Here is a 13,474-nt window from a genome sequence, read left to right as displayed (position 1 = left end):
CATCAATAAGGGGTTGGTAATTAAGATTACATCTTTCTGATCCTTAGTAATTAACACACCTTGATAACAAATGTTGTCTTTTACTGGGATATTATGGACAGAGGATTCATTTCAGTCTTTAATGGCAAAAAGTTCACACTTTTGAATATTTAAGCATAAACCTGAAGCTTTAGAAAATGAATCAATAATATTTATTGAAAGTGAAATCTGACTTTCGTCTTTTATGAAAAAGGGTTGTGTCGTCAGCAAGCTGACTGATAATCCAAATCCAAACTTTGAGACGCGGAAAAATAAAATTATGTTCCAATGTGTTGAATGCTTTATAGAAATCATAATCAAATTGGAGTAATCAACAATATCAAAAACTAAACATATTATTTCAGATATGTCTATTGTTAAGAAGCCCAGACTGTGTCTCATCTATTATAGAATTTAAAACAATAGAGACAATATAAGAGCCAGGATAATCAGTATTTAATAAACTTACTGTGCGCCAATTTTCAATCAAAAGTAAATCTTTTTTTGGTTTGTGTTTGAGGTTTATTATTCCTTGAGATAAACTAGGAGGAAGTTCATGGTTTTTGATGTTCTCAATGAAGATATTTAAAAGGAAAGGGGCAAGAATATCTGAGAATTGTTTATAGAATTCTGCTGCAATGACGTCATTGCCAGGTGATTTGTTACATTTAAGATGCTTGATATCATCAACAACGTCTTCTAAGACTACCTTGATCATAGCACTCTTTCTCTGAAGCACTAATAGTATTCATATTTTTAAGGGAGTCAAGAAGAAAAGTAGCGGAATCAGAAAAACAACTAGATTTATAAAGATTGGCATAATAATTATAACAAAAAAGAGAAATAGAGCTTGCAGCAGAAGTTGAAAACTTTTCAAGCACCAATGCAGGCATCAGCCAATCAGATTGCCTTATGCAAATACCCTAGCGCAGACGCCAGCCAATCCCGTTCATGCAACACCACAAAAGTAATGTGATTGGCTGTTGTCACTATGACGGTAGCGTTAGCACCAAGCTTCAAACACGCCCTCCGTCAAGCGTTGACGCAGACGCCCCGTGTGAATGGGTTGTTACTGATCCAGGATCAGTGATCCTTAGCTGTTATATTTATATATTGAAAAGCTATTTGATTCAGAAAGCAGCGACACTACTGCCTGCGAGATCTTATTGGCCCCAACAGATGGCTTCAGGGTCCAAAGTTTCTACTTCAACCTTTGAAGGAGTGGCCCTCTCACCCCACCTCACCCTTTCTTGACTCTAAAGATACCACTGAATTTAAACTAAAATTGCTTGTGTAATGGATTAATTATAATATAAATCATATAATAATTACATAAATCATATAAAATAATTATTAGTAGTTATCATTAAAGCCGGACAATTATTTTTTTTTTATTATTATTTTTTTACTTTAAATTAGAGCAAGAGAAACTGGGGAGGGACTTTTTGCATCAGACGTGTCTAGTTTCAGTTTGAGATCTCTAACCCAGAACATAATCTGCCCCGGAGCAGATTAGCTGTGCAGTGTAAATTACTATGTATAATATTATGGATTATCAATATATCTTTGTGGGCCCCCCTCGTTTAGGGCCCCTGTTACTTACCCCCTGTCAGGCATACCTGTGCACAAAATTCAAAACAACAAACTAGTGAAATACTATTTTGAATTATTTAAAGCTGAATTGTTCAATCAGTTATTTAAAACAGCGTGAATATGATGAATTGAGACAGACGCACTATGTAATTTCCCCGTATTATTTCCCCTCCTCTCAACTCCAGTCCAGCAGGTGGCGCTAAAACACAGACGCTTGTTTGCCAAACACCATTAAACCTCAGAGGAAGATGATTAGTTTCACCGTGCTCTCTGTTGTTTTGTTGTGATGCTGGTTTAATACTAACTGTTAGAAATGTTGTTTCGGTAAATAGAAAAATACAGTTTTTGAATCAGGTCAGTAAATACCTGTAATATTCTCATCCTCAGAGTCGTGACTAAGTGTTGAAGCAGGAATATCTGGAGGAGTATAATCTGAACTGAGATCTGCTGTGAAGATGGTGTTTGTTAAAGAAGAGAGAGAGGAGAACATGATTGAACCAGAAACCAGGAGAATAAAACACGAGGAACCAGAAACCTGGAGAATAAAACAGGAGGAACCAGAAACCTGGAGAATAAAACACGAGGAACCAGAAACCCGGAGAATAAAACACGAGGAACCAGAAACCTGGAGAATAAAACACGAGGAACCAGAAACATGGAGAATAAAACACAAGGAACCAGAAACCAGGAGAATAAAACACGAGGAACCAGAAACCAGGAGAATAAAACACGAGGAACCAGAAACCTGGAGAATAAAACACGAGGAGCCAGAAACCTGGAGAATAAAACACGAGGAACAAGGAGGTTGGTGTTTAATCTTCATTCATATTTAGTGACTGTTTGTGGTACATTAATCCTCTGGGGTCTGATGGGGTTTTGGGGCCCTGGAGAAGTTTTGACATGCATTTGTGCTTTTTTTTCAGTATCTTAAAAACATATTAATGCCTTAAGTCTGATTACACTGTAGTCAGCACAAACTAATACATAGGCAGCATAAATGTAGCCTACACGGTTGTGTTTTTGAGAAAATAATGTTTATACATGGTTAGTGAAAAATAAAATTTTCTAAAATTAAATAGTCACTGAAATAAAACACATACATAACATATGTTCACAAGACTAGAGTTTAAAACCCCATTAGAATCAAATGTCTGGTACCAAAACTGTATTACTAGTCTTCTATGAGCCTAGAAGATGACTGAGCAAAGCCAGAGAAGACCAGAAGCAGGAGACGAAGTGAAGATGATAAAAAGGAGCAAAGTTTATTGAATAATCTTAGTTGCATATGTTTCAATGCTCAGACTTCATCTTACCAGCACAAATCCAAGCAGTGTTTTACCAAACACAATAACATCCCATAAACCTTGAATTTTCATAAACATTCCCTCTGATCTCTTATTCATTCAGACAAAACAGTTCATTAAAACCTCACAATCATAAGATTAAGCAATGAAAATGCATAAACAAGGAAAATACGAAATAAAAAATATATAAAAACAAAGTAATAAACAAATAATCAAATTATATAAATGGTAAATGATAAAAACTAATCTAACAATAAATTACATAAATGGCTAATGATTATAAATTAATAAAAAAACAAAATTAAAATATAATGCAAATGTATGGTTGCTCTCTTGATGCAACACAGTTTGTATTTGTGGATCCTCAGATCCTTCATGTTCACTGTAAAAAGAGATAAGTTGACAACTTTAAAAAAATTGAGGAAACCCGTTGCCTTTTTAAGTACTTTTAAGTAAATAATAATTGTAAAAAATTAGTTAAGCGAATTGTCAAGTTCACTTAACTTTTTATTTATTATTATTTACTTAATTTTAAGGCAACGGGTTTCCTCAATTTTTTAAAGTTAAGTCAACTTATCACTTTTTACAGTGTAGTTGATCAAACATATTTAATAGCTCTCCCTGTAGAAACATGTGTCACGTTCCCTCTCGGGACACAAGGAGGTGCGGAGACGTGGAAGTTCCAATAAGGTTCTTTATTAGAATCCAGCAGACAGACAGGGAGCATGGGGAGAGACGAACATCAATGACGATAGACCGGACACACAGGGCTTATAAACACAGGGAAATAAGGAACAGGTGTGGACTAATCAAACACAGGGCTAGGGACTAATTAAACTAATGAAGACAAACGAGGACAGGAACAGGAAGGCCAAATATGGACACGAGAGGAGGGGAACCACAAGACAAGGACTGACATTACGCCCCCCTCCGGAAGGCGTGTCCTCACGCCTAACACCATCCAATGGGGAGGGGGGGTGGGCGCTCTGGAGGCCTCCAGGGCGGTGCCCGTTCCAGGGGCCATGGTGGGTCAGGAGACTCGGGAGGCCATGGCGGATCTGGAGACTCGGGAGGCCAGGGCGGGTCAGGAGACTCGGGAGGCCAGGGCGGATCTGGAGACTCGGGAGGCCAGGGCGGGTCAGGGGACTCGGGAGGCCAGGGCGGGTCAGGGGACTCGGGAGGCCAGGGCGGGTCAGGGGACTCGGGAAGCCACGGCCTATTTTTTTCGGGTCGTGTGGCCTTGGCCCTTGGCCCGGCCACACAGGCTGTGACCCTCTTACCCCCCCCCAAAATTTTCTTGGGGAAGCTCCCCCCTGGGAGCCACAGAGGAGCGGACTCTGTCGGGCGCTCTTGCAGCGCGGACTCTGTCGGGCGCTCTTGCAGCGCGGACTCTGTCGGGCGCTCTTGCAGCGCGGACTCTGTCGGGCGCTCTTGCAGCGCGGACTCTGTCGGGCGCTCTTGCAGCGCGGACTCTGTCGGGCGCTCTTGCAGCGCGGACTCTGTCGGGCGCTCTTGCAGCGCGGACTCTGTCGGGCGCTCTTGCAGCGCGGACTCTGTCGGGCGCTCTTGCAGCGCGGACTCTGTCGGGCGCTCTTGCAGCGCGGACTCTGTCGGGCGCTCTTGCAGCGCGGACTCTGTCGGGCGCTCTTGCAGCGCGGACTCTGTCGGGCGCTCTTGCAGCGCGGACTCTGTCGGGCGCTCTTGCAGCGCGGACTCTGTCGGGCGCTCTTGCAGCGCGGACTCTGTCGGGCGCTCTTGCAGCGCGGACTCTGTCGGGCGCTCTTGCAGCGCGGACTCTGTCGGGCGCTCTTGCAGCGCAGGGCTGGATGGAACCAGCGGAAACGCAGGAGGGCACGTGCGTGGAGCCGGCACGGGAGGGCACGTGCGAGGAGCCGGCACGGGAGGGCGCTCGGGAAGCGCGGACACCTGGGGGCGCTCTTGCAGCGCGGAAACTTGGGGACGCTCTTGAAGCGCAGCCACTTGGGGACGCTCTTGACGAGCTGGGCTGGACGGAACCAGCAGGAACTCAGGAGGGCACGGGCGTGGAGCCGGCACGGGAGGGCGCGTGCGTGGAGCCGGCACGGGAGGGCGCTCTGGAAGCGCGGACACTTGGGGGCGCTCTGGAGGCGCGGACACTTGGGGGCGCTCGGGAGGCGCGGGGCTGGACGGAACCAGCGGAGACGAAGGAGAGCCGGACGGAACCAGCGGGAACTCAGGAGGGCTGGACGGAACCAGCGGGAACTCAGGAGGGCTGGACGGAACCAGCGGGAACTCAGGAGGGCTGGACGGAACCAGCGGGAACCCAGGAAGGCTGGACGGAACCAGCGGGAACCCAGGAGGGCTGGACGGAACCAGCGGGAGCTCAGGAGGGCACTTGCGAGGAGCAGGTACAGGAGGGCGCTCTTGAAGCGCGGGGTTGCGGGGGTGCTCTGGGCTGAGGACAGCAGCAGTGCTGGGAAGAGTTGGGTGGCCGGAACATTTGGCAGGGCATGTGGAGGGTCCTGGCGAGCGGTGAGCTGGTGAGGCCGGGTTGTTCTCGGGTTGGGTTGGACGAAGATCGGTTTGACATTCTTCGACTTCGAAATCAATGCCATGTACATTGAGGACATAATTTATCAGCCCGATAAGGGAAAAACTGGACGTGGGGATATCGCAGCTGATGACATCTTTGTCCAACCCAAACCGAAAACACACACCGAGCGAGGCGTCAATCCAGCTCACCTCGTTGGAAAGCTCAAGAAACTCCTCAACATACCTTACCAAATCCCGACCATCCTGCCGCAGACACCAAAGCCTGTCTTCAGCCATAGTTGAGTTGTATAGGTCCGGTCTTCTGTCACGTTCCCTCTCGGGACACAAGGAGGTGCGGAGACGTGGAAGTTCCAATAAGGTTCTTTATTAGAATCCAGCAGACAGACAGGGCGCATAGGGAGAGACGAACATCAATGACGATAGACCAGACACAGGGGCTAGGAAACACAGGGCTTATAAACACAGGGAAATAAGGAACAGGTGTGGACTAATCAAACACAGGCTAGGAACTAATTAAACTAATGAAGACAAACGAGGACAGGAACAGGAAGGCCAAATATGGGCACGAGAGGAGGGGAACCACAAGACAAGGACTGACACATGAGATTTGTGTCTATAATATTTTAAAACTAATAATTTATGCCTGATGAACATCAGTGAACCGGAACTTTGTTTGTGCTTATAACAATAAATTGCAACATTTATTAAGTACTGATATAGTGTGGGATTGCATCTTTTTATATTTTGGATTTGGCAGTGTTGTTGCTCTATTTTTCCTATGCATAGTTTTTTTCAGGTGTGCTGAGTTTGTGTTGATTGAAAACTAATTATTTGAAAAGCAGTGGGCCTTATTCATGGAAAGTTTCAGGGACGTATAATTTATAAAATTACATCAAAATGATCAAAAGTTTTTGATACAATTGTCTACTTTTCGCTGTTATATCAGGGTTAATTTTTTAACGAGTTAATAAAGATTTACTGTTTTCACTTTTGTTTCAGAGTTGATTGAAGATAATGAGGAGAAAGAAGAATTGAGTGAAACTGAGGTGAAAAATCATGTCAAAAGTGGAGAAAAACCCAAACGCAAAGATGTAAATAAAAAAAGAGTCAAGAAATATTTCACCTGCACTCAGTGTGGAAAAAGTTTCACATACAAACGTACTCTTGATCTTCACATGAGAGTTCATACTGGAGAGAATCTGTTCACTTGTGATCAGTGCGGGAAGAGTTTCACACAATCAGCAAACTTTAAGACACATATGAGAGTTCATACTGGAGAGAAACCGTACTCATGTGATCAGTGCGGGAAGAGTTTCATTCAAAAAGGAAATCTTTCAGCACATATGAGAGTTCATACTGGAGAGAAACCGCACACTTGTGATCAGTGCGGGAAGAGTTTCACAAATTCAGCAAATCTTAAGGATCACATGAACATCCACACTGGAGAGAAGCGGCACACATGTGATCAATGTGGCAAAACATTTTTGTGGGCTTCAGTCCTGAAGAAACACCTGAAAGTTCATACAAAGGAGAAACCTCATTCTTGTTATTTGTGTGAAAAGAGCTTTTCATGTCTACAAAATTTGGAAATACATCAGAAAATGCATTCTGGTGTGAGAGAGTACATGTGCTTTGAGTGTGAAAAGACTTTTACTTCAGTAAGCAGTTTAAAACAGCACCAGATGATCCATACTGGAGAGAAACCTTACAAGTGTTCACAATGTGACAAGCGCTTCAGTCAGTCAGGAACCCTGAATACACATGAGAGGATTCACACTGGAGAGAAACCATACAAGTGTTCAAACTGCAACAAGAGCTTCAGTCAGTCAGGAGCCCTGAAATCACATGAGAGGATTCACACTGGAGAGAAACCTCATAAGTGTTCACACTGTGACAAGAGATTCATTCAGTTATCACATCTGAAAACACATGAGAGGATCCACACTGGAGAGAAACCGTACAAGTGTTCACACTGTGACAAGAGATTCAGACGGTCCGAAACCCTGAAAATACATAAGAGGATTCACACTAGAGTAAAATCTTATGTGTGACCCTGGACCACAAAACCAGTCATAAAGGTTTTTTTTTTTTTTTTCATCTTAAAGCTGAATAAATAAGCTTTCCATTTAATATATGGAAAATTGATATTGTTACAATAGGAAAATATTTGGCCAAAATACAGCTATTTAAAAAAAATAAAAATAAATAAATAACATAAAAATATTGAGAAAGTCACCTTTAAAGTTGTCCAAATGAAGTTCTTAGCAATGCATATTACTAATCAAAAATAAAGTTTTGATATATATACATGCATAATTTTTGGTTCATTTGGACTGAATTCATTTTGATTGATGAATCTGATTGTAGTGTTTACGTGAACGCTAAATAAAGTGATCGAGTTGATGTACATATTTATATGTCACAAGCTTCAAATCAGAATTATTGTTGTTTTTTTTTTGTTTTTTTTAGGGGGGGTTGACATGAGCACACTGCACAAATAACAGCGTAAATAATGCTCATCCTAGACTTGCTGTCATAGCAACAGGTCCGTACCCTAAAACTGCTCAGGAGCAGCTTATTTAATGTAAACAGGTTTAGATCACATCTTTTAAAGCAGAATTGATACGTCAAATCTGTCCCAGCCACTGCTACTTTATCCTATTGATCCAGGGACAAACATTTTAAAATTAATTTGAAAATAATATAATAATGTTGTGTTGTCTATAATGCTATAGACACAGACAGTTTTACTTGTTGAAAGATTTATTAGTGATTAAATAATTAGCCTACTTTATAATTGTATTGGAGTCTTGCACACATGCTCTACTGTTAATTTGAGTGGTGTATTAATTTGAGTGGTGACATATTATGGGAGTGGCTTGATTGAGCCTTTAGACCCTTAAGAAACTTTAATTAATGCTGTCACCTAAGAAATCTGCTTCAAAGATAAAATGTAATGAATTACTAATTACAACATTTAAATAAAAAATGTAAAGCCTGTACAAATACTAGAAATCATTCATATAAATAATTGGTAATCAATAATAATCCTAGTTCCAGCCTCTAGTCTCCTTCTCCAAGTGTCATGTGTTCGCCTTAAGAGAAAAGTAAGGAAAGTGTTTATCTGAACATTAGTGAGTGTAAATGTGTGTGTGTGTGTATGTGTGCAATTTTGCCTGTCTGATCATCCTCCTGCTGCATCTGCCTTACATACCTGTTCATTTATCACTCAGTCCATTCTGCTGTGTTCAAAGCTTGTTTGAACTTTACTCCCCATCTCTCTGGTCTGCACACCCCTGATAGCTTTTGCCTTGCTTAGAATTCCTTAAAAAAAAAAAAAAAAACTGATTTTCTTAAACAACTAATTATTTTACTTGGAGAGAAAAAGGAATGGGCTAAAGCTAAGCCAGATTGGGAACATTTTATCAGGTTTTTATTTGTTTTCCTGATCCGCCACATGGCATATGGACTAATTATATTAAGTATTTAGCAGTATCTGTTTTTAAAGTAAAAGTAACTATAACAAATTTGATCTGTGAAAGATAAATCTCAAAAGAGAAATAACAGTATAAAAAATAGCGACAGCAAAATTTGAGATCGGTTCTCATCCATTCCTCTTACAGATCACGAGATATTCAGTAACAGCAACATTATCAGTCCAAACATTGAAGCAATCATTCACACGAACATACAAAAACACAAGATCACTCTGGTGAATTTAACATGTTTTCCTCGCATGCTGTTCTAAGTGTTTTAGTCGGCAAAGACACAAGTAGTAATCCATAAGTAGTGTATTATTTAAAGGTATTTTGTATGTTTTGTAAATCAGTTTGTTACTTCTATTACATAAATCAAATGACACTGTGCTGTTAAAATGGCAGCTTTTGTATTGTGTTTGTGCATCTTTGCAGGATCTGAAATGTCTGCAGACAGGTGTGAGGATGGAGAAGTCAGTGTCATGGATGAAACGCACCATCACTCCACCTGCCCTTACTGCCTCATCTGGACCGGATGCTGCTGAGGTCTCTTCTTGTCCTGCTGGTTACTGTTCATCAGTTAATGAAACCAGTTTCAGAAGCTTCAAATGCATCATCAAATAAGGTCATGGATCATGAAACCAGCAAGACAAACTTGACCAAAATCACCTTATGTGTTGCTGAAGGACACACTGATGGTGTCGACTGCAGAGATCGAACCAGCAATGCTCACCAGTTCACTACACCACAGAAGTAAAGAAGCTATAGTATATCAGAAATTAGCATGTAATTGTAAACGTGAAATAAAATTAGGCTAGAAATGGAATGCTGACAACATGAGACGTAAAATGTTTTACTCTGTGTGAATGTGCTACATGTAGTTGTTCTCATGGAGAGCAGCACACAGATGTTTGGAGCAGATGGAGCGGCAGCTATATTTTCCCACGTGTTCTCCTGCTCTTGTTCAAGATCGTGTGGTACGGGGGAACCTCATCCTCTCTATGCATTCAGACAATGATAGCCTTGTCCCTTTCTCATCTATGATCAGATTCAGTCTGACTGCAGCAGTGATGGGCGGCAGAGGCAGGTGAAGGTGGACTCGGTGGTCTTCATCAGAATAAAGCTGCAGAACTGGCTCAGCTGTGTTGAGATGCAGTAGATGTGGGTTCACCGCCTGTAAATACATGATTGTCAGAACAATATATATACACTGACACTGATCAACATCTTTGGAGAAAACCCATCTGAGATGCAGGACGTTCTTCAGATTGTTGTTCAGGCCTTCGTGAGGATGAAGAAGGTCAGACTGAATCCCAGCCGTGTGTTTGTGCTTCAGAAGGTCTCAGACGTCATAGCTGGAGAGAAAAACATGGAGGGAAGGATACGACTGCAGCAGACACTGGATCAGATGACAAACTCGCTGCTGAAGAGGAAGTCTGTGATGCAGATTGTTTCAGTGACGTCATTAGATTTGATGTTCAAAAAGATGTGGAGTATTTCACTCATCTCTGGGAGAGAAGCCCACCGATGGCTCCAACAAACCCAAACTACTGTGAGAGCATTCAAGACCTGAAGGAAACTATGTCTCATGTCTCAGAATCACATGGAATGATGCTGAAAGACTTGAAAGATCGTATTAAAGATCTCTGGGAGGCTTTTACTCGTCTTCAGCTTCAGAAACTCTCTGGATATTCCAGCTTACAGGAAACTAGAGACTGAATACAGGAAGCGGTCCGGGAGTCTTCACAGTGCCATGATGGAAACTGAGAAGAAACTATAAAAACAAGTAGAAAATGAAGGGATTAATGAGGTTAAATAAACTGTTCTTAAAAGAGAACTGAAGAAGACAAGTGAAGAAGTGAAAAAATCAATGTCAGAAAGACAGAGATGCAGATATACTGATTCAGTGGAAAAAATCATTTGAAATCAAAATCAGAGAGCTTCAGGAAAACATTGTGAGAGAAACCAAGAGGAAATTAAGTGAGATTCATGAAGAAAACATGATGAAAAGATGGATGCTCAGAGGACACATCATGAGACACTCAGTATGAAAAGAGCAAAGAAGTCGCCTTAAATCTCAGAGACAAGGCAAATCAGTGACATCTATGAAAATGCTCCTGTAGATCACTGGAGCGAGAGCAGAACGTATAATTGAGTACAGCACAGCTCAGTTACTCTGAATATGTTCGTGTCAAAAGGTCCACAAAAAGAGGCTCTAAAAGTGTCATCTGGATTTGGTTCAATTCTGTCTCCAGCAGATGAAGTCCAAATAAGATCGTTGGTCACAGATGTTGATCTGAAAACACAGACACAATTATTCAGTCATTTAACATTTCAAAGATGGGCTTCAACATCAGCTACATTCAACAACTTACAAATTCCATCAGAGCAAGAGTAACAGAACATCAGGAAGAACGAGTGAGATATGAGTTCAAGAATGAATTCGTCATGGATTTGGTTCTGTCCATCTGTAAGCGATCAAACCAGATGATCACTGACCAACACAGACTGTTCAGAGAAGACAATGACTCTGTTATATACGTGGAGAGGAAGAGAGAGGAATACTATAGTATTTCACTAAAATACTGTCATGGAGCAACATAAGATCACAGATCAATTACACAAACATAGTGTTAATAATATAATCACATGATCAGTCTGTCTAAAGATTCATTTAGTTTATTTTTTTATAAACAGTGAATGATAGTGAGAATAAACACATCATCAGCTGAAAGATGAAACGTTCTGACCGTTGTCAAAAAGATTTATTCAGTGAATGAACAGAATGAACATTAAATGAAAACAGTTCAGGAGATCCAGATTCACTCCAGAGAGAGTCAAACTGATGTACTGAACTGCATCTGTTTCTCAGTATGTTTTATTAATACATTTATATTCTTTAATATTGCAAAGTCTTACATATGAAACCATAAGCAGCACAGAAAACTGAACACATCACTAAAATAAATTAAAATTAACAAATCCGATTTATAATGTTTTGATTTAAAATGTTTTAGACTTCTTGGTAAAAACAAAGTCTAATTTTGTATGTCAAATTATGTCAAGAATTACACAGTTAAACCAGTAGGTGGAGACAAAAGTTGATCTTTTGATAAGATCGGCTCAAATCACTGACTGAAGGAGAATGAAGGTTTTCTCCTCACTGCAGAACACAATCTCAAGGGGGCGAGGCTAGAAAATAAGACTCTCTCTTGAGAGGGGCAGGTGCTCAAAGTATAAAAGGGACACATGGAACATGGCTTTTAATAGGGCTGTGCTCCTTGCTGATATCTGTATCGAAATACATGCTTCTGTATTGATACAGCAGCAAATGCCATGACACAGGTTTGAAAAAAGAAACACAGAACAGAAAAGACCATTTTAAGTTTAAATGTTAAAGACATTTTTTGCACCTCTTAATTACTCTGGAATGATATTATTATTATTATTGTTGTTGTTGTTGTTTTTGAGTGTACAGGGTATGGTGGTTTTGCTGTTGTAAACACTACTGTTGTTGTTGTAGAAAACAATATTCCTGTCTCATTTCAAATAGAATTCTATTCTAATCCTGTTCTGAATTTAGTCATTTTTTGAATTATAATGATTAAAAACAGGATTGATAAGTATAATTCAGAGGAAAACAAAATCAGTATAAGCCTGTTTTACCAGTGTTGTGATAATTATTTTTAAGGCACTCTACATTTTTTAAATAAATACTGTAATAATAATAGTTCAAAGTATGAATAGTTTTTAGTCAGATAACATAAAAAAGACAAGACACCTCGACACGCTTAAAATATTTCCCAATTAAACAGCAAGAACGAAAGAGAACAAGCACCTTTGTTTTTATTGTTGTGTGTAGAACGTTAGCTACATTTTTTATTTAATATTAATTTTAATTAAATGTAAATTCATTCCCCGCACTTTATTCAAGCTCGAGCAGGTGTTTTCACATAGAGGTTTCTAGATTTAAATTAAAAGAGACATGACCTGAGGTTTTATTCGTTTCCAGAATGAGGAGATATGAATATCAGGAGAGCTGAACACTCGTGCAGTGCATGTTTCATTCATACAGAAACTTATGATGTGCAGGAAACCCCTAATATGGACAAACTCACACGGCTATGGCTATAGCTGAGCTGAATAAAAATCAGAAACGTTTTTTACTGATGAAACATGAAGACAATAAACACACGATTCTGATAATATATGGTTTATGTGTGTTTTTCAAGTTATCTTCAGCTAATAAATAAATAAATTATATGCAAAATGCAGTACTGACCGACATATCATTTAGTATAAAAACTATAAAATATATTTCCTGAATTATTCCGTGATAAAAATGGGAAAAGGGTGTTCGTAGTAGCCTTTATAAACCAATCGTAAAAATGTCATTAGGAAAACACTGAACAAAAATAAGGGGTTATGCGCAACAGACTTCCGTATTCTGCTAACCTGGTCTCGTTGCTTCCGGTTCACGCATTTTGCATATGCCTCGTTAAATAAGCTGTTTTGCTCAAGATGCCTTCAAAGTAGACACTAAAGATAATC

General features: G+C 40.4%; 1 protein-coding gene across 1 annotated transcript; it reads left to right on the top strand.

The window, feature by feature from the left end:
* The first annotated feature begins 1,838 nt into the window (after positions 1–1,838).
* LOC306863527 (uncharacterized protein) lies at positions 1,839–7,877 on the top strand. Its single transcript, XM_079406911.1, has 2 exons — positions 1,839–2,415; positions 6,447–7,877. Exons 1-2 carry the CDS (start codon positions 2,067–2,069, stop codon positions 7,496–7,498), a joined length of 1,401 nt encoding a protein of 466 aa, XP_079263037.1. The 5' UTR covers positions 1,839–2,066; the 3' UTR covers positions 7,499–7,877.
* Positions 7,878–13,474: the final 5,597 nt, after the last annotated feature.

This window comes from Barbus barbus (genome assembly GCF_936440315.1).
Source record: "Barbus barbus genome assembly, chromosome: 4".
In the NCBI taxonomy this organism is placed as follows: Eukaryota; Metazoa; Chordata; class Actinopteri; order Cypriniformes; family Cyprinidae; genus Barbus; species Barbus barbus.
The sequence above is the reverse complement of the archived record's forward strand: the minus strand, read 5'-3'. Positions and strand labels throughout refer to the sequence as shown.